Source organism: Lagenorhynchus albirostris, chromosome 14 (genome assembly GCF_949774975.1).
Source record: "Lagenorhynchus albirostris chromosome 14, mLagAlb1.1, whole genome shotgun sequence".
Taxonomy (NCBI): domain Eukaryota; kingdom Metazoa; phylum Chordata; class Mammalia; order Artiodactyla; family Delphinidae; genus Lagenorhynchus; species Lagenorhynchus albirostris.
The window spans coordinates 3,881,525-3,905,971 of record NC_083108.1 but is presented as its reverse complement, the minus strand read 5'-3'; the positions used below and the strand labels follow the sequence as shown (position 1 = coordinate 3,905,971).

The 24,447-nt window shown below is 52.3% G+C and overlaps 1 protein-coding gene across 2 annotated transcripts in view; it reads left to right on the top strand.

The window, feature by feature from the left end:
- Positions 1-15,303, top strand: part of ZNF407 (zinc finger protein 407) — a 425,669-nt gene extending 410,366 nt beyond the window's left edge. For both annotated transcript variants that reach the window (XM_060122030.1, XM_060122031.1), the window contains exon 9: positions 12,861-15,303. In XM_060122030.1, coding sequence (XP_059978013.1) covers positions 12,861-14,176 — 1,316 coding nt within the window. In that variant the 3' untranslated portion in view covers positions 14,177-15,303. The remainder of the gene's footprint in view (positions 1-12,860) is intronic.
- Positions 15,304-24,447: the final 9,144 nt, after the last annotated feature.

The window sequence follows — 24,447 nt, the reverse complement described above, 5'->3', positions numbered from 1 at the left end:
GGTAGCAGCAAACGTGCAGTTGCCGGCCAAGCCCAACCTTTCCCTTGGCCCAAAGCACGATGCCAAAAGATAAGCAGCTAGGTACTTGGTTCTCGCACGGGAATCTGATTCTCAGCTTGACTTCTAAACTGAGAGCTGCACTCTTGAGCGATGCTGGAATCCTTGACATTTTCTGCCTTTAAAAAAAACTCAACTGGAGTATTTTCATACATTTTTATAATTACGTTTAAAATGTTTGCTTTGCTTTGAAATGACAAGGTAAGAGAGCCTGCTATTTGCAAGCACTCATTTGCAAATAACATATTTTGCCTGTGCAGCGTCATTATTCTTGAAAAATTAAATTGATATGTTTTCTTTCTCTTCGGGATATGATATTGTACGTATATGGATGTAATATTCCCCCTTTTTAATTGGCTTTTAAAGTAGCAGAGATAACTTTATGTGCTATATAAGAAGCTTGATCAAATGAATACAAGAATCATTCTGGAAGTCCATCTGAGGCAGATTTGCAGAATTCGTATCATAGCACTTTCCCCCTTGACTTACATTTTACTGATCGCTGCTCTGACGCTCCCAGTCATTAAGCTGCAGTCTAAGGGGGTAAGTTAACTAGTACATGGCCGAGGATAGAAACACGTTCAAATTCTATAATGGGCAGAGCCGCCAGGCCAGTGTCACACTGACAGCCCCGCGGCTGTGTGTCCTGAGCAGCCTCCGTCCAGGCTCACGGAGCAGAAACTGGAGTCTCAGGCTTTTCTCCTGTTACAGGAGAAAACGTTTAAATTCTTGCTGGACTGATTTCCTTGAAGTCAGAGTGGAAACAGTTGCTCCTGCTGTCCCAAATGCCCCGCGTCCCCCATAGCACCGCAGTGCACCGCTTGCTGGAGGGTCAGAAGGCACCCGGGACCTCGTCCTTGTCCGGGGACCTTGCAGCCCAGACAGTGGCGAGGGGAGGGGGAGCGGCTCAGGACGTGAACTAAAGCAGAGGGGTGCTGTGCTCCGTACGAGGGCAGAGTCCACAGGGAAAGCCCGGGGCTGTTCCACGTGAATCTTTCACCTCTGCCCCCGCCTGGGCCCGGGACCTCTGCCCCACGGGCACCGCTTCCTTCTCTTCCTTGTGTGGAAACCCCTGGTGCCGTCGGGCTAGGCGCTGGCGCAACACGGAGCCTCGAGGTCCCTTCCCACGCTAGGTGGATGTTTGGGGGGGAGGAAGCAGAGCTGAACAGGAAAGGAACAGGGGAGCGAGCACAGGGTCACAGCGCGTGTGCGGGAACGAGCAGCAGAGGCGTGCAGAGTGCGTGTGCGGGAACGAGCGGCAGAGGCGTGCAGAGCGCGTGTGCGGGAACGAGCAGCAGAGGCGGTGTGCGGGAACGAGTGGCAGAGGCGTGCAGAGCGCGTGTGTGGGAACGAGCGGCAGAGGCGTGCAGGGAGCACGTGTGCAGGAACGAGCGGCAGAGGCGTGCAGAGAGCGCGTGTGCGGGAACGAGCGGCAGAGGCGTGCAGAGAGCGCGTGTGCGGGAACGAGCAGCAGAGGCGTGCAAGCTGCAGCTCCCTTTGACAGGTCTGTCCAGGCCCCCGCAGCATCCCCCAGGCCCTCCCCATTTTCTGTCCCCACTGAAACCACGCACGTGCCCTGCCCTCACCTCTTAAGTCTCCTGCACCTCGGCCCCTGCGAGGCCTCCAGGTGAGGCTCCTTGCATTGAACACCTTTGCCAGAGACAGTCCTGCAGCCTCACCACAATTCGTTCCCAAGAATACAAATGTGAACATGTCATTTCCTTGCTTCACTTGCTTCAGTGCCTTCCTGTCACTATCCGATACCCAGATTCACGCGCTTGGGCCTCGTGGGATCTGACGAGTCCCGCCTTTTCACTCTGTCCCTCTGTCGTCCTGCCACGCTAGGATTTTGTAGCCAAGCCACACCACTTGCTGGCTTTGCCGTATGCTTAGAATGGCGTGGGGTCCTCCCCACTCTTTTCTTCACTTCCTGACGAATTCCTACTCAGCCTTCAAGGCCCAGGTGTCAGTGAGTACTTTCCTGATCCCTAGCCTAGACCAAGGGAGTTCCTTCTTTGAAGGCATAGCTATTTGTACGTTATCTAGTTACTTTGTATTTTATTTATTGTAATTATTATTATTGTAATTATCTGTCATACCAGTAGCTTCAAATAGATTATTCATTCCTTAAAAAGTTCACGTTTGCCTTACTGATGTAAGGGATTAAATACAGGAATTTAGCCTCAATGTTAGTATTTATATTAATAGCATTGTTGCATAAATAATTAAGAAAATGATCTGAAATACCCAAGTTCCTGAATTGGAGCAGCCAGCAAATTTAAGTTAGTAATATAAGTGGAACTAAAACCTTAGAATACCTAGAGATTTAACGATTAGTCTTACTGGGTAAGTGAGAATTTACCACGAAACACTTTGTTTCTTCGCTGGTTTTGAATTCTCTTGAAGGGTTTCACCTGCTCTGCTGTGCCTTTCTGTCCTGGTCAAATCAAGGGTAAGTAATCGCCTATCTTCCTTTGATGACTCAGCATCTTTCAATGCCCAGGTCTGTTATTTGGGAGATGATTTCTTGCTGTCCAATTCAGTTCGTAATGATGTGGAAGTTGTGCTGAAAGTATGCTCACCCTAGACCTTTTTGAGAAATGTCTGTTAGGGATTGGTGTTAGGTCCCCGACGTCATTTGTCTGGTGGCTGTGTGTCTGCCCATCGGAGAGCAACCATCGGAGAGCGAACTCTCCTTAACAGGGCTGCCCACTTAAAGCCTTTCAACCCCTTAGCGAACCAGTAATATTTCAGAGAGATGGTTTTCAGGTTCTCCTCTGGATGCAGCCCAAAGGAATCATGTGATGCTGTGTGCATCCCTGTCCCCCTGGCTGGACTCTCGCCTCACTGCATATTGAATCCTGGTTCAGAACCTGCACCACGGAGATTTGCTGGAGGACTTTACAGGTGGCATGCGCCACTGCTGAGACCCCGGGGCACAAAGCGCTACCTCTAGACACGTGACGCAGCTACGTGTCCTGCTGTGGTGCTGGCGTCCCACCGTGCACGCATCCGCTCAGCTGTCCTGAGCTTTCAAAGGGTCCCTGACCCCTCCCTGCCCCTCGGGAGCACCGCCCGGCAGGAGCGGGGCAGCTGCTGGCGCCTGGCATTGTCCATGTCATGGACCTGAGATTTCAATGGCTGGCGTTTCAGTCAGTGTTTCAATTTGTAAGTTTATTTTCATTCATTCCACTCATTCCACTCAAGCGAGGGTTCAAGCCTCAAAATTTGTCTTTTGTTTGATATTTTTAAATCAGTTTTAACGTTTCTTATCCCAGGCATATAAACATTCTGCAATTTTAACAGAGGAGTTTAACTTAGGTATTTAGGAAGATGTTCAAAATAAAGATGGTGGAATTCACTGGCTCAGAAGAAAATATATCATTGTTTTCCACCTTGACCAATAGTCTCCCCAACCCCGACCCTGCCTCTGTCCTGTCCTCACTGCAGAGAAGGCCGAGTGCCGGGCGGACCAGCCTTAGATCAGGACAGCACCCAGCGCCCCCCGAGTCAGCCTGGTGGACCCCGGGAAGGACAGGCCAACAACCACTACTCCCTCGAACTTTCACGGACTCGAGTCAGCATTGACTCTGCTTGTCTTAGAGCTCAGTGGTCAGGTCCTCACTGCCGGACCTTCCTCGGCACCTGCCGCCCACACCTGGGCGCCGGCGCCCCGTGTTCTCACTGTCGAGACTCAGGGTGTCTGCTGTCGTCAGAGCCCATCCTCGGGGGCAGGTCCCAGCCACGAGATGCTCAGGGCGCCCTCACCCACAGCAGCCTAACAGGAAGGCAGCAGCCGCGTGCCCAGAGCGGATGATTCGTGTAGTACGTGGAGAAGCAGCGCGCATCGTTCTGAGTGTACCAGTGCTGCCGCCGCTCGGCCGTGAACGATGCGGGACCTCCGAAAGCCCTGCAAATGATTAAAATACTAACAGTGAGCTCTGCCCGGCTGCAGGTCCCGCATACTGTAAATTTGATTTTAATGGTGCCTCTGTGCTGTGACTGAGGAGTAGTTTGCTTTTTACCTTCATACAAAAGTGTCTACGATGGAGACAGACGTCAGCCTGCTCTCATTTCCTCAGCAAGGATAGGAAGGGACTATGAAACACGGGAAATCTGAACCTGCCTCCAAAAGTGAATGTGATTTTTTTGTAGGGTTTGCCAGAGAAACAAAGGCCAGTTCAATCTGCTGCTGGCCCGTGAAGTCAGCCTGTTAGCGGAGGCCCCCTAACGGCTTGGCTGGGCTCCTTAGTTGCGTAATTTTACCTTTTAAGTGCGCGTAACAGTTACAACTTTTGAAAACTAGGCCTTGTCTCCTAATATTGCATTATCTGTATGGGGAGTTTTATAAGTGGTCAGAGCACATTTAGGAAAAGATCGTCGGGCTTCCTAACTTTCTGATTCCATAGCTCCCCAAAGAATGTCAGTGCTAGTCTAAGTTAACATCTTTAAGTCAAACGGAGGCAGCCTTGCAGTAAACAGACAGGGCTGCTGTTTATCTGGAGTCTTCGAAGGCCTTCAGAAATGCTGCTGGCCTAAAACTCCACTGCTTGTTCAAGCCCCCAAGCTCCCCAAATGCAAGCGTGTGGGGCGCAGTTTACTTTTCATCAGCTGGTACCACGAGCACGAGACAGGTGAGGTCGGAGGTGCAGGGTGAGAGCCGCACTGGGGAAGCACACGAGTGTCCCAGATGGGCTCCCCCATGGTGGCCAGGGCCCACCGTGACCCCCAGAATGAATGCAGGATGCCAAGTGCACTGACACACACAGCCCCCACCCGCCCTGCCTTGTTCAAGGCATCTGAGCGCTTTCTGCTAGTAAACCACCTGGCCGTTTGAAGAAGTGCTCTTTGAGGGTAAATGACGAGATCAGGGCACCTTACCTTCTAATTTTAGTCCCGTCTTGTCACATTCGTGAAGCACGATGACACTATTTCTGCCGCGAGTCAGATTTCCAAAGTTCTGTGGTCACATCCTGACGGACAGGCCTCGGCAGGAGCAGAGAGCAGTTAACATGCCCTCCCGCAGCCTCCGTGCCCAGGAGCCTGTCAGGATGACCTGAAAGGACTCATCTTCCTGAGGGAGATCTGTGTGTGTGATTCCCATTAGATCTTCATGCAGGGGAGTGATGGTATATACCTAAGGGTCTGATATGATACAAAATTGCTTAGGGTTTGTGACTTTAAAGGTAAAATATTGTCTTTTACTCTTTGTCACTCTTCAGTGCCCGTGGAAATACCGAGGCCTGTGGAGACCCTCCACGCAAAGTTAGAAACCTGGCCGGTTCTGCATTTCCAACTTAACATTAAATTTATTCTTGGTTTTTCCCGGATATCTTAGAAGTTCTTTCAGGGGTCTTATCTGGTTACCTTTGATCGCTGCCAGTCCTAAGGGTGCTACTAGTGATAATTGAGGAAAAAAGGACTAAGGCTTTTGTTACCTAAATCTGGCTCCTGCCTTCTTGTACATCTTCCTTCAGTAAAACTCGCACGGCGTGTCTTATAAAACTGTATGTTTGAACCTATGTGAAAGCTTCTCAGAAATGATGTGGACTTCAGTTAATTTTTCACAGAAAAATAATTTTCCTCATCTCTTCCTAGAACATAATGGCCTTCATGAAATTAAGGACAGAGCGATGACTTTAACTATAACTCTCTAACACAGACCGCTGTGCTTATTTGTGGCATAAAGCAGATAATTACCAAAATTATTCATCGGGTTGTCGTGTATTTAACACATCCTTAGGCCAGTGCACAGCAGTGTAGGTTTCAGAATGACCAGCACAAGCCCTGTGCTCTGAAATAAATCTCACTTGTATAGCCATCACATTCAACAAGCATGGCAGAATCTGAAGAGCATTTTAATTTTGTTCTCCAGTAACCTCAGTATTTCTAATTTGTGTGTGAATTTTATTAACATTGGCCAGAATGCATTTCTAACCCTTGAAAATAACAGACATAAGGTACTGACCGTCCTTTGTTACCTCTCAAAAAAAAAAGAAAAAGATGGTGAAATTGTCATTTTGGTCCACAGCCCACTACGATCCTGGACCACACTGGCTGTGATCGTCTTTCCTGAACGACTTGGTCGGGGTTTTCTGCAGGGATGCCAGGATGCAGAGCATTCTGTGTGGGGCGCATCGGGCACTTATTCAAGCCTGGGCTGCAGGGGGCGCTCGTGGGGGGCTTCCTGCAGGAATACCGGAATACCGGTTATTTTTATTGTCCAAAAAAATAAATACATTATAGAGCAGTTATTGATATCAATTTGACTGGCTATACTATTGGTGACTGCCATTATAAGAATAATTTATTACCTGCTTTGAAATTTCTAAAAGATTATAGTTCATTGAATTTTAATTTGTCATTTTTCCTGCTTTCACTTGAGAAACGTAGAAGCTTTTTTGACGTTAAAATACGGCTCTCATTTATTAGCCTAATCTGTTAATATTGTTTCATTTTAATAGACACTAAGTGTGATTTCGTAACATTCTTGTTAAAGTTACATCTTAAAACTGAAGTTGAGGAAAATTGTATGTGGCCTAAGAAGCACAGTGTCATGCGTGCCCCCAATTTTTATATAAAAGGCATTACTTTTTACTTGCGTCATATTTGAGGTGCTTTAATTATGACGGTGAGGCAGCCTAGCGTTTTCAAGCTTAGAGCGCTCCCTAAATATAAAATCTAAAACACACACGGTGTCTGAGACGTAACCTAGCAGTGTATAAACATGTAATACCGTTTCAGAAGTAGCTTAGAAATGTAAAATAAATGCTGGCTGCTGGCAGCAAAGTGGCTCACATCGGATATTAGCACAGGCTTCCCTGGTGCGGTCGACATTTCAGCCACACAAGTCCTTTTAATGCCATCTTTATCTGCTAGGCGATGCATGAAATCTACTTTCGGTTTTAGAACTGCTCATGACCTTTGACCCCTTTAGTGGAGACACAATGTGACCTTTCTATTGTCATCAGCTTTCATTCTCCTGAAAACTCTATGAATTTTTATTACAAGTTTTTTTTTAAGCCAAGCTGAGTCTTCAACAAATTACTTGACACAGATGAGATGAAGCCGTTGAGGTGAGCCAAGGTTTGCAGCCCGCGTGCGAGCCCAGCCTCTGTCCTGCGGTGCCGTACACCAGTAACTGCTGAGCCTGCTACTGGATAAATACATCATTTTATGGAACATTGATTGTTCTATAAACCCAATGGAGTATTATGCTCTATGAGCAAACCATTTAGATTGTGTATAGAGCACAGAAAATGCCATATTCAGGATGGTGCTAAAAGTGCCATTTGTGTATTTTATGGATGTCATTACAGGGGAAACTTCTCTCTGTAGGCCCTGTTTACTGCAAAATTTTTTAGTCTGTAATGACATTTTTCATTCACAACGTATGCCTTCAAGAGAGGGGGCCTTGTTTTATTTGTTTCATTTGAGTTTACTGCACAAATTCTGTACGTTTTAATTAAATGTAAGCTTAACAAAAGCATAAGGTATTTATTCTGTGAGAAAAAATGATGACAGTAACGAAAGAATAACACACACACACAAAAAGGAAGTAGTCAGGTAGTAAACCCTATTTGTAGCTTCCCAGCAGCTCGGCAGACAGCAGAACAGAGCCATTAGCACGGTTCCGGGGAGCATGAGTCTGCAGCCTAACTCCTCTGCTCCTGCGTGACGGAGCTTGTGTTTTCAGCTCTGGAGATGTCCTCTTCAAAGGGGACAGGTGAGAAGGCACTGAGCTCCACAATAATCTTCTGGAGAAGGGAGCCTAATTAGAAAGCACCTCCCTGAAAACAGCTCCTCAAACCACGCCCCCCCCCCCAAAAGAACTCTTTTCATTTCAACCGAGTTGTAAACTTTCAATACGTTGAGCTATGGGAAGGCAGTAAAATACCTCTGTACTCATGAAAGAAAGCAAACAAGCAGTGAGTTGGGATTTCATACACAGGCATAAGGCTGCATTTCACCTGCATTTGCACCTTCTACACAAAGCTACTTATTGTCCTATTGGAAACAGATCCAAAAAAGACTGATTTAGACACATTATTTGATTAGCTACTATTAGCATACTGAAATCCTACGTTGTCTTTGAAAACTGTCAAGTGTAATGTAAATAATATGTTGATTATCGTGCTTCATTAAAGATTTGCGCAGTTTTGGAGCAATAACAGTGACTAAGCGGTTAAGGATAAAATCTGTACAGACTTGCTGTGTTCCAGATACTGTATCCATCTGGCCATTTGCATTAGTGAGCGTTACAGTTCATAGTTACTAGAAAGATCTCAAAAATTGAAGTTGATGTGCCCAGTAAATTCTTGGTCATAGCCCGGTCAGAATGTAAAGTTACAGAAGAGATTCACATTAGTTTAAATGACACTTGAACTTCTACATAGCTCAACATTAATTCATTATGGGCGAAATGGAAGAGTCTTCAGTGGGTGAATCTTTTTCAATCTGATTGAGGCTGTTACATTTTATAGGTGCTATTTTTCAAAGCAGTACTGACAGCACTCGAAGTTATTAAATTGCTGAATCAAAGATAGACCTGCACTCACGTTTATGAACTGCGATGGGCTCCCTGGGCTCGGGCTGAGCTGAGGTGAAGATGTTGATGATGAGCTTTGTCACACCCCATAGTGACAGCAGTATTTACCCACGTAGTTCACTTAATGGTCTGGATGTGGCTTAACCCACCTCCGGATTCAGATACAGTCAGTAAGTAGTTCAGAATGGCATAATTATCAGTGCCGCACGGGATTCAGAGGATAATTCTGCACCCAAGAGGTTTCGCGTCCAGTTGCAGACTGAAGAAGGGAATTGCCTGGACTCAAGCCTGTAGCATTTCCCTCAGAGAATACCAAAGAGCAGGGTATCTGTTCTCTCCCAGCTACAGTAGTTCCTCCTCTTTCAATGTAAGGGCAGTAATCAGGTAGGGACGGGGGAGGGTGATTTGAAGGATGCCTTATTTATGTTTTGTATCCATATTTCTTTTTTTCTCCCAAACTCTAAACTGAAAATGACCTTGGATTTAGAGAATGGGCAGAAACAAACTGGATCAGGTTCAGAGTGTAAGGAAGGCACGGGCAGTGTTCCATCCACGGTAGAAACGTAGAGGCAAGGGGAGGAGTTGCAGGCCTAGCAGAGGAAGATGTTGGCAAGTATGGTAGACAGGAGATCTTGGGGTCCTAGCAGGTGGCAACTTGAGCAGAGATGGCGACACCCACCAGGTGAGACCCAGGCCTACATGGAGGGGTGAACTCAGAGCCCGTGGGGTGCCTCACCCATCGGGCAGGCCTTCTGCTCCTACGCTGAGCCCCGTTCTGACCTCTTTGACGAGAGATAGTTCAGGAAGATTAAAGTTCAGAAAATGCCCACACGATTAGGTTAAAGCATACGGACCACAGGTGATTCAGCCCTTTTCTTCTAGGGTCTGAGTGGTTTAACCTGATCTCATGCTTATCTTCTGAACTCTGATCCTCCTGAGGGTCCCATGGTGAAGGGTGTGTTTTCCTTTTGTAAAGCAGAGGGTCACGGGGAGGTGGAGGGGATATCTCTAAGGCAGGCACATCCCTGGGCAGGTGAGTTTAGACACACTGGGCTGATTCCCTAGAACTCTCCATCTGCTCACATAACCTTGGGCCAGCCTGCAGAGCCCCCGGGGTCGGATTCCCAGTGTGGGGACTGCTGCCCTGTGCCTTGACCGCCTGGCACCCCGCAGTGGGTGCTCGGTGGCTGCCTGCCACTGAACACCTCAGTCAGAGCTGGCTGGGAGCCTGCTTGTGTGGTCCCCATTGTCCCCCCCTTTCCTAGGAGGGTAAACAAGAGAAAGCCATAGTTAGGGAGATCATTTAGCTGGAATCGGCGACATTTGGGACCGTCCTCTGGGAAGGTTTGAACAGCTTTTAAGATGTGATGGTAGGGACTTCCCTGGTGGTCCAGTGGTTAAGACTCCGAGCTTCCACTGCAGGGCGCATGGGTTCGATCCCTGGATGGGGAACTAAGATCCCACATGCTGCAGCCAGAAAAAAAAAAGATGGTTTCTGTTGGCCTGGTTGGTGCGGGCACGGCTGGGCCTGGTTCACCCGCCGCTGATGGCCCAGCCCCGAGCAGCGTCCGCTGGGCCCAGTGTTCCGCATTCTCTGAATGAGCAAACAGGATTTTCTGCTCCTGGGGATGGTCCCATTGACCCACAGGTCTTTTCCTGACCACGGAGTCTATGGTTCCATGAGCTTTCTAAGATTCGCACTATAGAGAGTTCTCTGAGAAAGAATAAATGTTAATCGTTCCTAATCTTTGCTTACAAAAATGGATTACTTACACATTTCACTTCCTCACTAGGAATCAGAGCCTCGGAGGCTGAAAGTACATGGTGTACAGAAAATCAGTCCCGAGGACGCACCCCAAGCTTTGCCCCTACTGACCCCGCAGCACAGGGCCCCGGGAGACCCCATGGCTCCCTCACCCCGACCCAGTGGGAGGCTCCCTCTGGCCTCAAGAGTTAAGGGGGATGCAGTGGCTTGACTTCCTGAGACTTCTGACCTGTGAACCTGTGGACGCAGAACATGAAACGTCCCAGCACACACAGAATGGGCCAGGAGTTTGCATTTTTATAACTTCACGCATGATTCGCAATCCGGGACTATTGCCTACAGTCTGGATGTGAGCCTGCTATGTCCTCTTGGTAAATATGATTTAACAGCTTCTGTGGTTCCTGCCTGAGATGCTGTACCTGCTGAAAGGCAGGCCTTGTCTGGGTCTTTGCTTACAGTGGACTCCGTACTGAAGGAAAAGCTTTCATACGACTGGCACCAACACAGTAAGCAAAATTGTTGTCTTATGTTTAAGGGATGTTAGCAATAATAATCTAATAAGTCTTAATCCTTTTTTCTCCTTTGGTAAGGGTAAAGTGTGCTTTTCTTTAAAAAAGGACCTACATGAGGGAGACTAAAGTGAAATATTTTTAAAAAGTGGTTTGCCATTGAGATAAAGAAATACTATAGATCATTTAGAGATCATTCTCTTACTTAGGAGGGAAGGAGGCTGTAATAAAAAACTGATAGAAAATTAAGGACTTAAGGGAGAAAATAGGAACTCTGTTTAAACTCTTTTTTATGAAGACAGAGACAACAATTTTCACTCATACTTTCCCCGTCGAGTTATTAAACAAGTGTCGCCTGTGTCACAGGTGGCACTGGGGGCCGGGTGTGCACACACCCTGCAGTCCTCAGCACCCGCCCCTGCCTCTCACCCTCCCCGCATCCTTCCTCTTCCACCCTCGGTTCTGCGGCCAGAGCCTCCTTTTTGTAACAGGAGACCAGCTCAGGCCTGCAGCCCCGGGATCTGTTAGACGGGCTTGAAACTCTCAGTCTGGCGGCAGCCGCAGGCCTCTCAGGGCTGCTGTGCCTTCCTGGGCGGGCAGATGTCCAGACTTCAGATGCAGACTGAGAGGGACAGTTGCTGTCTGATGGGACCGACCATCGGGCTGAGGCCAGCAGCCTGCAGGCACTCTCTCCCCAGTCCTGCCCTCCTCTGGGCTCTCCTGACCCCTGCATTTTGCATATGCCTTTGTCCCAAGGGCTTATCTCTGCGTTTTCTGAAATAGTCACAGTGTTTTCACTAAGAGGAATTTGGGGCTAGTATTTATGATAATAAATGCTGTACCCTCTGTCACAATTCTAAAACAGATGCACTCGTTTTACTTTCCTGCTTAAAAACATTCAACAGGTGTCTTCTCTCCACAGACTGTGGTCCAGATGTCTTAGTGCCTCCTGTCAGAAGAGGCCCGGAGAGCCTGGCGGGGCCCGAGCTATCTAATCCCCTAAAAGCCAGCCCAGCCCAAGACCCCGGCCCCCCAGACTCACCTCTGCTTGGCCCTGGGCTGCTCTGTCTCCAGGCTCTTCCCCTTCCCAGCCCCAAGGGAGAGCTTGAATATTCCTTTCCCTCCGGCTGGCTGTGAGCCTGAGTGTGTTTATTCTCTGCTGTAGTGCTTCTCACCTTACACGATATTTAAGTCATTCAACAAACGCATCTTTGCTGAATGGTGGCTGCATGCCAGGCACTTGGCCAAACGTCACAGCGACAGAGTGGCATCGGCTCTCGTGGCTGACACGGCTGTGCACTCAGTTCTGGCCTGTCCACCGCCCCTGAGCCCCGGAAGCAGAGCCCCTGCATCTGGGCTGGGCGCCCGGGTCTCCGCCCACAGGCCTCCGGGGAAGGGGTGGGGGGGCGCGCCTGGCGGGCCAGCCGCCTTTGCCCCCAGCTTAGCACCCGACACAGAAGGTGAAACTCATAGAGCTGTGTTTATCCAGGGCTTATTTATAAATTTAATATGCAGAGCTTTCATTCTTTTTGTTGAAGAAACAAATATACTGTAGCTGATATTTGGACATTAAAAAAAAGATTTTTCCTTTGGGTTAGGAGATACTGCTACTGACTGTTACTGGTCTGCACTCACCACCACCGACTGAGTATTTTGTTAGAAATGACCGTAATTGAGAGGACTCGACCGTATCCCTTCCCCAGGAGCTGAAAAGCGAAGGGAGGCCGATGAGATTGTATCCGGACAGTAGACCAGAGGTGTGGGCATCGCTCACTTACAGCACAGATGTCCTCTGTGACCGCTCTTAGCCGGGAGCACCCGTGTCAGATTCCTCCGAGCGCCCAGCGCCGGGCTGAGGCCCTGAGGCTGGGAGCTGGCTGCTCTGAGCAGCTGAGGTTCTAAAGCTTCTATGGAAGAACTGTCTTACTTTTAAGCCTGAGAGTCATTTTTCTGGACTCTAACTGGTCCCTGTCTCCCCTAGGCATTGTGTCCAAGTCCTACGAATGCCGTCTGAAGGGCCAGGGGGCCACGTTCGTGGAGACGGACAGCCCCTTCACGGCGGCCGCACTGGCGGAGGAGTCTCCGGTCAAGGACAGGCCCCTGCGGGGCAGCAGGAGGCCGGCGGCGCCGCCGGAGCCGGTGCAGCAGGTCATCATCATCCAGGGCTACGACGGGGACTTCGCCCTGGACGCCTCCGTGGAGGAGGCGGCCGCGGCCACGCTGCAGACGCTGGCACTGGCCGGCCAGGTGGCCCGGGTGGTGCACATCACGGAGGACGGGCAGGTCATCGCCGCGGGGCAGAGCGGGGCGCCCGCGCCTGGGGTGCCGGAACAGCTGGCAGACGGAGCCACGCAGGTGGTGGTCGTGGGGGCCCCGATGGAAGGCCATGGCATGGACGCGCCCCTCAGCCCCAGCGGGCCTGCAATTCAGCAGGTGACCAAGCAGGGGATTCTAGACCTGGCCGAGGCCGGCATCCCCCCGCCGGACACGGCCTCGGCCTTGGACGCCCTGCTGTGCGCGGTCACCGAGCTGGGAGGGGCGGAGGGCCGGGCCGCGGCCGAGGAGAAGGGCAGGGCCGGCCCCAGAGACGTGCTGGTCCCGCTGCCAGGGCAGGCGGCGGACCCCGCCGCAGCCCCGGCCGAGGCCCACGAGATCCACGTGTGCCACGACGTGCAGGACGGTGGCACCGCCCTGGAGCCCGCGGGGGCGCTGAGCCGCGCCGTCCGGCCCGCGGCCCTGATCGCGTCGCAGGAGCGCGCCCAGCTGGCCTTCAGGAAGGTGGTGCAGGGCGTGCTGCAGTTCGCAGTCTGCGACCCGGCCGCGGCCGGCCAGCTCATGAAGGACGGTGTCACGCAGGTCATCGTGAACGAGGAGGGCACCGTGCATATGCTGGCCCGGGAGGGCTCCCAGATCATCATGCAGGAGGCCCAGGCCCACGGCCAGCGCGTGGACCTGGCCGAGTCGGACGGCGAGATCTCGCAGATCATCGTGACCGAGGAGCTGGTCCAGGCCATGGTCCAGGAGTCCGGCGGCGGCTTTCCCGAGGGGGCGACTCATTACATCGTGACAGAACTGCCCCCGGGGGCGCAGGACGAGACGGGCGTGTACTCGCACACCGTGATAGAGACGGCCGGCTCTCAGGAGATCCTGCAGGCCGGGGCCGCACTCAGCGCCGAGGCTGTGGTCCCCGGCGAAACAGAGCAGCTGACGAGCATGGTCATATACACCCAGGAGGACTCCCCGGCGGCCGCGGTAATCCAGAGCCATAGAGAGAGCAGCGAGCTTCACGAGGCCTGAGCCCGGAGCCTTGCCCCACCCCCGGCACCGGGCGGACGCGGAGCGACCAGCACCCAAGGCGCGTGCTCCCTGCGCTCCGTTTGCAAAGCCTTCGCGACAGTGACGGCTGCTGCCCGGGAGCGCGCACAGGCTCTGGGCCGGGTGACGTCCCTGCCGACCGCGCGCACGGGACACGTGGACGCGCAGGGCGGAAGCCCGGCGCGCGTGTGGGGCGGGGCCGCCGGAGGCAGGTCTGTCTACAGTTTGGTTCTTCTCTGGATGCTCTTCCCTCTGTTCTGTCCGCTGTGCTGACGAGAAGCTAAGTTGTTTTCTCTTTCGTTCCCCCCACAAATGTTTTCCCGTTTCAGTTGTGGAAGGACTGTGCCCCAGCAGTAGAAGAGTGACAACAGTGTGTCTCATGGCTTGAGACACAGCTGCCCTTGCAGTCCAGCATGTCGCTGTTTTAACATTTTATTACACGTTTGGTTAAAAATTGCAGCTACACGTATTACCATGTCGAAGCGGTCGGCTCCTCTTCATTTTTCTGGAAATTTTAGGATCGCAGCGTCCCCAAACCAAAGGCAGCCTGTTCGTTTCATGTATGGATTTCCTTCCTTCAGGCATCGTAGGTGTGGTCATCGCCCTGGTTGCTTCTGCTTAAAAGATTCCTTCTTAAGCCTACGGTTAAGAAAAGCCTTGGCGTTTATATTCAGTTAAAATAAACCTTGGTTAAGAAAACCCAATGCTTCTAATTTTGACTTAGTTTCATACAATAAAGTCTATATGAAATGTGCACTCTGGAAAATATTGTTTGTATCAATATTTTGCTTTTATAACAAATGTTTCTTAGTGTGGATATCATATTCGCAGGATTTCTCTGCGGTTTCTGTCCACGTGAAAGAGCTGACATCAAACATTAGTGGTAGAGAGCCGTGCCCCGCAGCCTCGGCCCCAGCAGGACTGTCTGTGCTTCGCTGTGGGATCATCGCAACTGTGGATGCGAGTCCATAGCCGGCTGACTCGTGTCTTGATACGACTGCTCCTTTTCCTTTTCCAAAATTGTAAAATCATCCCCTCCCCCAAATGCAAAGGTTGTTTCTGTTCTGTTTCTCTTTTCTTTGAAATAAAAGTATAGCATTAAAAGATAATGATGACATTTTTTTCCAGCAGCCAACCAATCAATGGGCAGCTATAAAAACTGAAGAGAACTGGCCTGCGTCTGACACTCATTTCCCTTCCCCATCTGCCCACGTCGAGTGTGCTGGGTTCCGCCCGCCATCTCTGCAGCCCAGGGCCGTTTTCTCAGTGTTTGGCACGTGGCCCAGTTAGATTCTGGTGACAGTAACGTAGTCTGTCATGCTTAGTATCTAAAAATTGAGAAGATCAGAAGGGAGGGAAGGAAGAGAAAACGGCACCGTTTTGGTCTAAATGAAAGTCCCGTTTACACCTTCCCTGAGAGGTGAGCTTGGAAACGAGCCTGGCTGGGTTGCTCAGCCGGCTACCCCTCCCCTGACCTCGTCCTCAGAGCCCTGAGTCCCGCCCATCCGAGGGCACCTCCCTTGATACAGCTGCCCCTCCAAAAAAATAAAAGGGAAAATTTCAGGTTTGACACCGTGATTCAGAACTAGCTGGGTACGACTTGCTCCAGCTGCTTAAAAACGGCCGGGCAGTTCCGCTGCTGTTCAACACCGTCGTAGGCAAACAGTGACAGCAGCAACTCCCGCGTGCTGTCGGAATGAAGGTGACCTTTACAAAATGATGCCCCTCGCCAAGTTTCTCATACACGTTTAAAAAAGGGGGGGGGGCGCGCGCATGTTTTTCAGTGAGAATATTTCTTCTTGATCATTCCTCCCTTAGCTGTAGCCTGCGGCCCTTTGCTTGGACGCTAATCCCTAGCTGCGCTGAGTGCTGTACGGCTAACCTTTCTGCCGCAGTCCTGGGTGTTGACACTGACATGCTGCAGTTTACCGTTTGTGATTTATTTAGGGTAAATATGTCTCGGGTGGCATTTAATCCTTCATGAAACCAGTGTAGCCTGCAGTGTCAAACCAGCAATCACGTTGTATGCACAATGAGAGGAGCAGGCCTTTGCAAAGGAAAATTGGACCGAAGGTGTTTCAAGGCTCCGAAGGACTGCAGAGGATTCACTAAGCTCTTGTGTCCTGTAATTACCTGTAGAGCCGGGTTAACGTGGGCTCCCCTTTCTCTCTCCCTGCACAGCTGCTGGAATGTGAGGGGATTGAAGAAGCACATACACAACTGTGGGCCTCGGAATGATGAGGCGCAGCCGAGGGCGATGCGGGCGCTCTCCCCGCAGCTCAATCGTCTGCAAGGGACACACGGCGAGCCTTAGCCTTCCTGGAGGTTGGGCTGGAGAAGACAGTAGAACCTTAAAGAAGTAAAAAAGCAAAGCAACAGAAATATTCACTTGGAGAGTGTAATCCAAAAGGAACACCTTTTTATTAAACGACAGCCAATTAAACGATTGCGCCTCCAGGACCCGTGGCGAGGAAGCCGGGACTCCCTGCCCGGATGAATCAGCCTACGGACGTGGACAATGCCGCGTGCATGGTGGAGAGTCGCCGCAGCGCCGTCTCCGTACGAAGAAAGCTCTAGCCGCATAAGGTCACAAGGGAAGTGCGTGGCTCAGACAGGCATCCTTCCGGATGCCTCTGGCCTCACTGAACAGTAGGAGCCGAGCGGGGGAGGCTTCTCCAAATCAAGTCCTACCCCACACAACACCCAAGCAGACAGACCCACATCACCTGAGAGGCAAAGCACACTCCTCTTGTTTCCTGATTTGCTTTGAAGAACCCAGTAAATGTGATAAGATGCTGTCAGCGTAGCACTGAAAGTTCCATTCATTTATCAACTCAACCCAGACACGTGGACCCCAAGCCCTAGAAGACAGCCCAGAGGAGCCTCAGTGGATCTTTGCTCAGTCACCTAACAGGTCATGCAGAAGACCCCGCGGAGGTCCAGGCCTGGCCCTGGCCACGCCCACCTGCACCGCTCGGACCCACCACCCCGCTGAGCAGCAAGGGCCCCGCTGCCTAGTAGCACCGCGTCTAGGAAATCCTGTGACCAATGGGCAGAATTTGTATCTCTCGGTTCTATCGAATCTTTTGTTACCCCGAACATGAAACAATGGCATAAGGAAGGAACTGAAGTACCAGCTTAGACTCCTAACCCAGAGTAGGTTCTAAGAAGAAAATTAGGAAAGAAGAAAGGCCCTTCATTGAGCAAACTACAAAAAGAGCTGTTAAGTTCTCACTCCTTTTACTGTTTAAGATTAGCCCATCATTTAAGAGAGCGCCCAGCGCACGTAAGCAACCGCCTCCTATTCCATCTTGCTGAAGAATACAATCCGTTTTCTGCTCCTCTAGGGCGATATCATTTTACATGAAGAAAGAAGTTCGCTCAGATGGCAGTTATACGTTTCGGAAGCACCTTCTAATCAGGCTTTGGTGATTCATTATTAGCTTCAGCGGGCGATCCATCTGACATGTAAGGGGAAAAAATTAGCAGCTGTCACTGCGTGATGAGTTAATTTCCTGATAGGCCTGACACTGAAGAGCCATTTGGAGACGTGGCAGCGGCTGACGGGAAAACCTGGCGCCGCTTTCCAGTTGGAGAGAGAAAGCACGGCCGGGCCTGGGCGGCGGCGGCGGCGGCGGCGGCGGCGGCGGCGGCGGCGGCGCGCGGGCAGAGTGTGGCCAGTGCGCAGGCGCCCTGCGCCCTCGCCCCGGGGCGGTCTCCGCATGCGCCCGCGAGCCCGCGGAAGGACCCGGCGCCGGTCGTCTTCACGCAGAGGGGAGAGCGCGATGGTCTCCTCTTGGTGGTCCCCTTGGCAGTTTTCATAATTGGAGGTCGGGCTTTCAACTGTGGGTTAATGGTTTGTCGCCATGAAAAGTAGCCCCGTGAAATAAATATTGTGGAGACTCTGGAGGAGGGAGTGAAGGTGAGGTGGCAACGGGCGGCCCAGGTGGCTCGCGGTCAGTGAACCCGGGACCCGGCCTCCCTCCAGTCCTGCTCGTGAACTGCGCTTCCCCAGGGGCCCCCATTTCCGGCCAACAAGTTGGGAGAAAACCCCGAACATTTTCTAATACAGGGAAGATGGAAATTAGAAACAGAGAACTCAGTATAAGACCAACTTGTGTCAGCAGGAGGGACGCGCATGGTCTTCGTGGAGGCAGGTACTTGATGAAGAATTCGCGTGCAGGATTCTAGGATGGGGACCAGAGCTGTTGGCACCTGCGCCCGTGTGCGTGCCGGCAAGGCGACAAGTGCACAACGTTATGGAAATAAGGGGAAGTCACTTAAGCACTGTTTTGCCTTCTTGGATTCTGGTCTGTAAAATCACTGAAGCAGAGGCCTCGTGGGGAATCTTCGCCTCGAGAAATAAGCATGAGATAGAGAACCTGGTGGCTCCAGCTCAGCGCAGGATTCCGGCTTCTCCAGCGCAGTTGGACGCGGAGGGCGTGGGGCAGCGCAAGCCCGGCCAGGAGACGGACAGAACCACCTGTTCAGTCACGTGGCCACAAAGGCCCATTAGGAGAATTAAGTAAATCCATTACAAATCTCAGTCAAGGAATCTTTTACTTACTCCATGGCTCTGCGTTTTCAATACCTTTTAATAAATTCTTTTAAAATGACCTAATTTCAACATGACTTTCAGCATCATGAGAAGGTAATTTATCACCGGGATAAACAAGAGCACATGGAGCAGTCCACACTGTCGCTGCATTTCCAGTTCGCTCCAGAATGGCTCGCGTTACTCTTCAAATGACTTTTTAAGTAGAGGGATAAAAGCAACACGAAGTAAACGTTTGTGTTTTAATTTCCAAACTGGGTTCGTGTTTGGAGATGAGGAGCTTTGTTCAGGCTTATCTGGGGCTGCCAGCTGCTCCAGGCATGGGAAGCGGTCAGGGCAGTGTTGGCTGGGAAGGGATCCCCTTAGCAGGATGGCCTTTGTCCTCTGGCCCTGCTGCTCCCCAAAGCCTCAGCGGACCTTCAGAGCCACCCTGACCCATCTGAAAAGGGGGCCAGAGCCCTAAAGGAAATGCAGCCGCCTGGCTGGGTTCGCCTTCCGCCTCTGCCCCTGTTGCAGGTCACCGAGGTGAGGATGCTTCCGCGTCAGAGCTGCCCGGTGTGGCCTGTTACGGAGCCTGGCTTTACAGCGAGGCACTTTCCTGCTAACAGTGGTGCAGTCACAGGCATCTTGCAAGCCGGTTTCTCGCCCTCATGGAGAAGAAGGCCCCGAGAGGCGAGGCTGGGCTCTGGCCACGACACGAGATGTTAACTGGAGCACACCCCGTCCCCGAGGATGTGATTTCTGGGCAGGTGCGAAGTGAGGGCTGTCCACCTGCTCCCTGCTCTGTGCGCTTCACGGAGCTCAGATGGCTTATCCTTTGTCTCTGCTTCCCCAACAGAGCGTCAGTTCAAGGGCAGTGTCACCTTTGCCCTCAGCTATGAGCGTAGACTGGGACACCGTGGGCCCTCAGCTGGTCATCGTGAGTGAGTGGGTAAATACATGAGTTCTCTATTCTGCAGTTTTCCTCATTTTTATCTTCGCCTTCCTTTCTGTTATTTTTAGTCATAATTTTCTCAAATAACAAAAATCTTTGGCGTGAATTGAGCAGCAGATGCCGTGTGAACAGAATTCTTATTGGTCAAGTGGCTCAACACACATTTCTCTACTTATTTCCACCTTTTGCTGGGATTTCTTGATGAGGAAGGTCCTGAGACCAAACCTCATGACAAATACTGAGTTGAGTTCACGCATGGTCGTGTCGTACATGTCAAGGTGACTTTTGAGCTTTTTGTCAGCGGGAGTAGATGGCAGAAGATTTCCTCTTGGTTCGTGATTACCATAATCTTAAGGGAAGCATAACGGTCTGTGCCTGTGGACCCCCGGCTAATGGTGCTCTGTTCTTTTAAAATTAGAATTCTGTGCGCTTATCCCCATTTCTTGCTAGTAGCCCTGAGGTCCTGGGCCAGTGCTATTTATTCCACCCATTATTCCTTCCTTGACGCCAGGAGAAGAAATCCTGGTGTTCTTGGTGGTCTTGAATGATCATGACTTTTCCTTTTCTGGAGGGGGATCTTTGTGGCAGCAGGACATGCAGCCCCGACCGTGAGCCTGCTGTTACACACAGCTGCATCCCTGATTCGGCCTGAGATGAAGCTGGTCCCTTAGAGACCAGAGAGAAGCACCAACAGGAGGAAAGTAATACCAGGTTTCTCTGATTCCAGAAAGGCACACGCTCATGCCTCAGTACCTCTGAAATCGGGAAGCTTCGATAGTGGCTTAGATCCAGCCACATGTCTTTACGGAGCAGGTCTTAGGGGGAGGAGTCTTGGGGGATCCCTTGGAAAGAACAACAGGTATCCAGCAGCCCCTGACGCTGAATTTCCAGTCACTTTTCATGGTCTAAGGAAGAAGGCTTACGCTCACAGCCGCGGATGCATCCGGATGGGGTGGGACACATCTGGGTGGGTCCCTTTGCCAGGGACCTGAGGGGTCCCACAGTGCAGTCCTAAGTGGGACAGCTCCAGTGTGGGTGGTGTCACAACTAGGGGTACGGGGTGCTACTGGCATCTAGTGAGTGGAGGCCAGGGATGCTGCCGGAGCCCTGCGGTGCCGGGACAGCCCCCCTCAGACCGCCAGCAGGGCGCTGCCGTGGCTGGGAGGACGACCCTGCTCCGCGTGCACGTGCTCTCTGCCGCTCTCTGCCCGCCAGGCCCTTGGCGTGGACCTTGGGGTAGCCTTGCCTGTAGCAGGAAGGCCTGCACTGAGCTCGCCGGCCTGCTGGGTGAGTGTGTTCACAGGCTGGCCTGAGTCCTCCGAGGGGACAGGAGACCTGGGGTTGGACCCCTCACCACCCCCACCGCCCTCGGGCCAGCCTCTCCTCTCCCTCTTCCTGCCGCACTTTCCTGTTCCGCTGGAGCGTTCCCCGGCCTTCCCTGCCCTGTGCACCTGCACACGTCCAGGCCCCCGGCAGCAGGCTCCCTCGCCCCGCCCACAGTCTGGTGGATGGGAGCAGGCAGCAGAAGCCCTGGTTCCCGCCCCACCATCTGAAGGCAGACGGTGACTTGCTGCTTCTTCCCTGAGCAGCTCCTGGGCAGCAGGTCTGCGAGGGTTCCCTGCCCTGCGTCCAGGATGCTGACGAGAGGCACAATGCTGTGTCCTGGTCCCTGAGGTCAGCGTACTGGCGTCCCTCTTGGCACGCGGCAGCAGCGAGCGGCTCTCAGGTGCTGTGTGATCCAGACGCTGACCCAGGCAGGTTTCCGCTGAAGGGACAGGAGGCAGGGGACTGCTGGCTCATCTCGGCGTTCCCTGGGTGCTTCTCTCCTCCATTTACTTCTCCACTTGTGAGAGCTGGGATCTGCTCACTGATGCGTGTTCCTGTGTTTTCCTCTTGTGAATGTGATTTGGGTTTTCCAGGCCCCGAGCCCACCCTGGGCCCCTCAATCCCAGAAGAAGGCCAGCCCCGGGATGCTGTGGTGGGGACTCCCCCGAGGGAGATGCAGGTGGAGCCAGTCCGGCCGGAGGCCTGGGCCCCTGGGATGGGGGTGAGGGCTGTCCAGGCTCAGGCCTGGGGAGGGCAGCTGGAGAAGCGGCCCAGACACCAGCGTCTCTCCTGAAACGGCCTCCTCTCCCTGACCCCTCCCCTGCAGACCCTGTGGAGGGCAGGACTCCCGCTGGGAGGCGGCGCCCCCTAACCCGCATGCCCCTTGAGGGCTGGGTTCTGTGCAAGCCATCTTTGCAAAGGTCGCCATCGCTTTTCAGGCCCAGCAGCTGTGCCTCTGAAAGTGGAACAGCACTCTTGGGGGTCTTGGGTTCTGACGGAGGGGTCGTCCCAGGGGGTCCCTGGGAAGATGCAGCAACGGCCCAGGAGCAGTTCTGGGGCTACCACGTGGCCTGTGAGTGGCCGTTGTGCCCCGTCCCGCCCCCTGCTCCCTTCCTCATTGTTCTGCACAGGAAGCTGGGCCCTCGCTCCTTCGGAGGCACAGCCAACCCTACACCAAGCCCCGGCGTGTGGGACCTGTGGGAGGAGGGCTCCCCAGGCGCCAGCACCCCTCGGGGGACAGCCTTGCGGGCAGGCGCGGGCAGAGGCCCGGGGCGGCGGGCTGTGTGCCTCAGGCTGTCCACTCCCGACGTGTGCAAGTATACTTATCTACATATGTTATGCACCAGTAGTATAACTGCACAAACACGAAAATAGAGCCAGGAATGAAGGTAAACTGTGTTTTATTGCTTGGCTGACGGAAGAGGCTATATACTATCGTTACATATTAGGGCAGAATTCCCCTTTTCAAAAAGTGAGTGTCAACGGATATTCGATAAATTGGCCGGACCTCGAGCTACAGTGGTGTCGGCTGGCACGGAGCTCGCCGCACGAGGAGGAAGAGGGTGGGCTCAGCCCCTGGGCCCGCGTCTCTGGGACCGTCTCCAGCCCCTGGTCTGCAGCACAGCTTGCGAGGCTTAGCTTGGTGAAGACTGCGACCCCTGATCCGGAGGCCACCGGGCCGGGCACGGGGGAGCTGCAGCGTGAGGCACTGCGCCGTCCGCTCTGTGGGCCTGGCTCTGCCCTCGGCACCTGTGACCGCAGGTGACAAGCTGCCCCGGTGAGGCGGCGTCCCTGTCCACGGGTTCTCTTTGATTTTTTAATAACAACACATATCAGTAGACGTTCTGGTGTTTTCTTTCTGTACCCACTGAATCGTGGGCACCCAATCTGGTGACCCCCCCCCAGAGCGCCCCCAGGTCCAGCGCCTCCCCTTCCGCTCTCGCCACCCTTTGACCCTCAGAAGGTGCTGAGCCAGGAGCCTCAGTCGCGCTGAACGTTCGCGGGCAGGAGAGGAGCCGGGCCTGGCGGCCTGTGGTCTTCCCCTGGCTCGCCCCGCCGCGCCACCCCACCGCCAGGCAGCCGAGTGGGGCTCATCGGCAGGGGTCGCGGTGTACGCGGACTCCGTGAGGGGACCTGCCAGCCTGGACTTCTTGGACTCAGCTGGGCATGAGGACTGAACACAGACCTGCGTGTGTCCCCTGCCCCAGACCCGCAAAAGAAAGCCGAGGAATAGCAAGGTGAGATCCTACAAAGACGCAGGGAGTGAGGGCGGCAGGCGAGAGCAGAGGCAAAGATGGACTTGGGGAAGGTGGGGGTGGGAGGGTGGAGCTAACGGAGGGACGTGGAGAAAGCGGGTCCTCCGCGCCAGCAGGCGGGGCTCCCAGTCAGCAGGGGGCCGCTTGTGTTCCAGAATCAGGAGACGCTGGGGCATCCGTGCTGCAGGTGGAGTGGCCTGACCTCCACAGCCAGGCGGCGTCCCTCCCCCACTTCCTAATCCAAGGTCGACTGGAAGCTTTTTCTGCCAGAGGAATCCAACCGGGGAAGCTCTGGAGCTGGGCGCACAGCAAGGACTGGGGGTGCCGTGCGAAAAGTGGGGTCAGGGGACAGTCTGTATACTGAGAACCACCTTCCCAGTCTCGCCCGTGCTGGGCTCCGGCACAGTGGAGACCAAATAAGTGACCCCTGCTAGAAGACCAGAGGATTCTTTTCTGGAGAAACAGAATCGCCCCAGAGGGAAGACCTCCATGGACAGATGTGGACGGATTTCCCATTGAAGAAACCAACCACTGTCAGATCACTCTGCAGCCTCCGTGCAGCACTCCAATATCGGCGAAAGGCCAAGGAGCAACGTGACTCAAAAAGAAAAAAAATAAGAAGGGGGAAAAGGAAGAAATTCAGCAGAAACGTATTTAAAGGGGACATCCAAAGCTGCAATTTGATAATAAGGGAATGCATGTTTCCATGAAATAATAACAAATGTCTGTATTTTTAAAAAGTAACAAGAAAGAACTCCAGGAACTTAAAAGCAAAGTAGATGCCATTTTTAAAGGTTGGTCAAAAGGTTGGAAGGTAACATCAAGGAAAGCTCTCAAAGTGAGACCAAAAGACACAGGAATTGAATATAGAGGAGATCCAACAAATCAGAAAATTAAAATATCCATACGGGGGAATCTGAAACAAAGAGAAGTTCTAGAAAGGGAAAATGGGGGAAAGGAAAAGAAAGAAATTATCAAAGAATTAATCCAAGAAAATTTACCAGACTGAGGGATACGAGCTTTCAGCTTGAAAGACCCATTGAGTGCTTAGCAAAATGAATGAAGAGGACCATACTAGGCATATCAACATGGAATTTCAGAAGCCCAGAATATGCAATACTGAAAGCTGTCAGAAAAAAGTGACAGATCACACAAAGGAAGTCAAAAGAACGTCATCAGACTT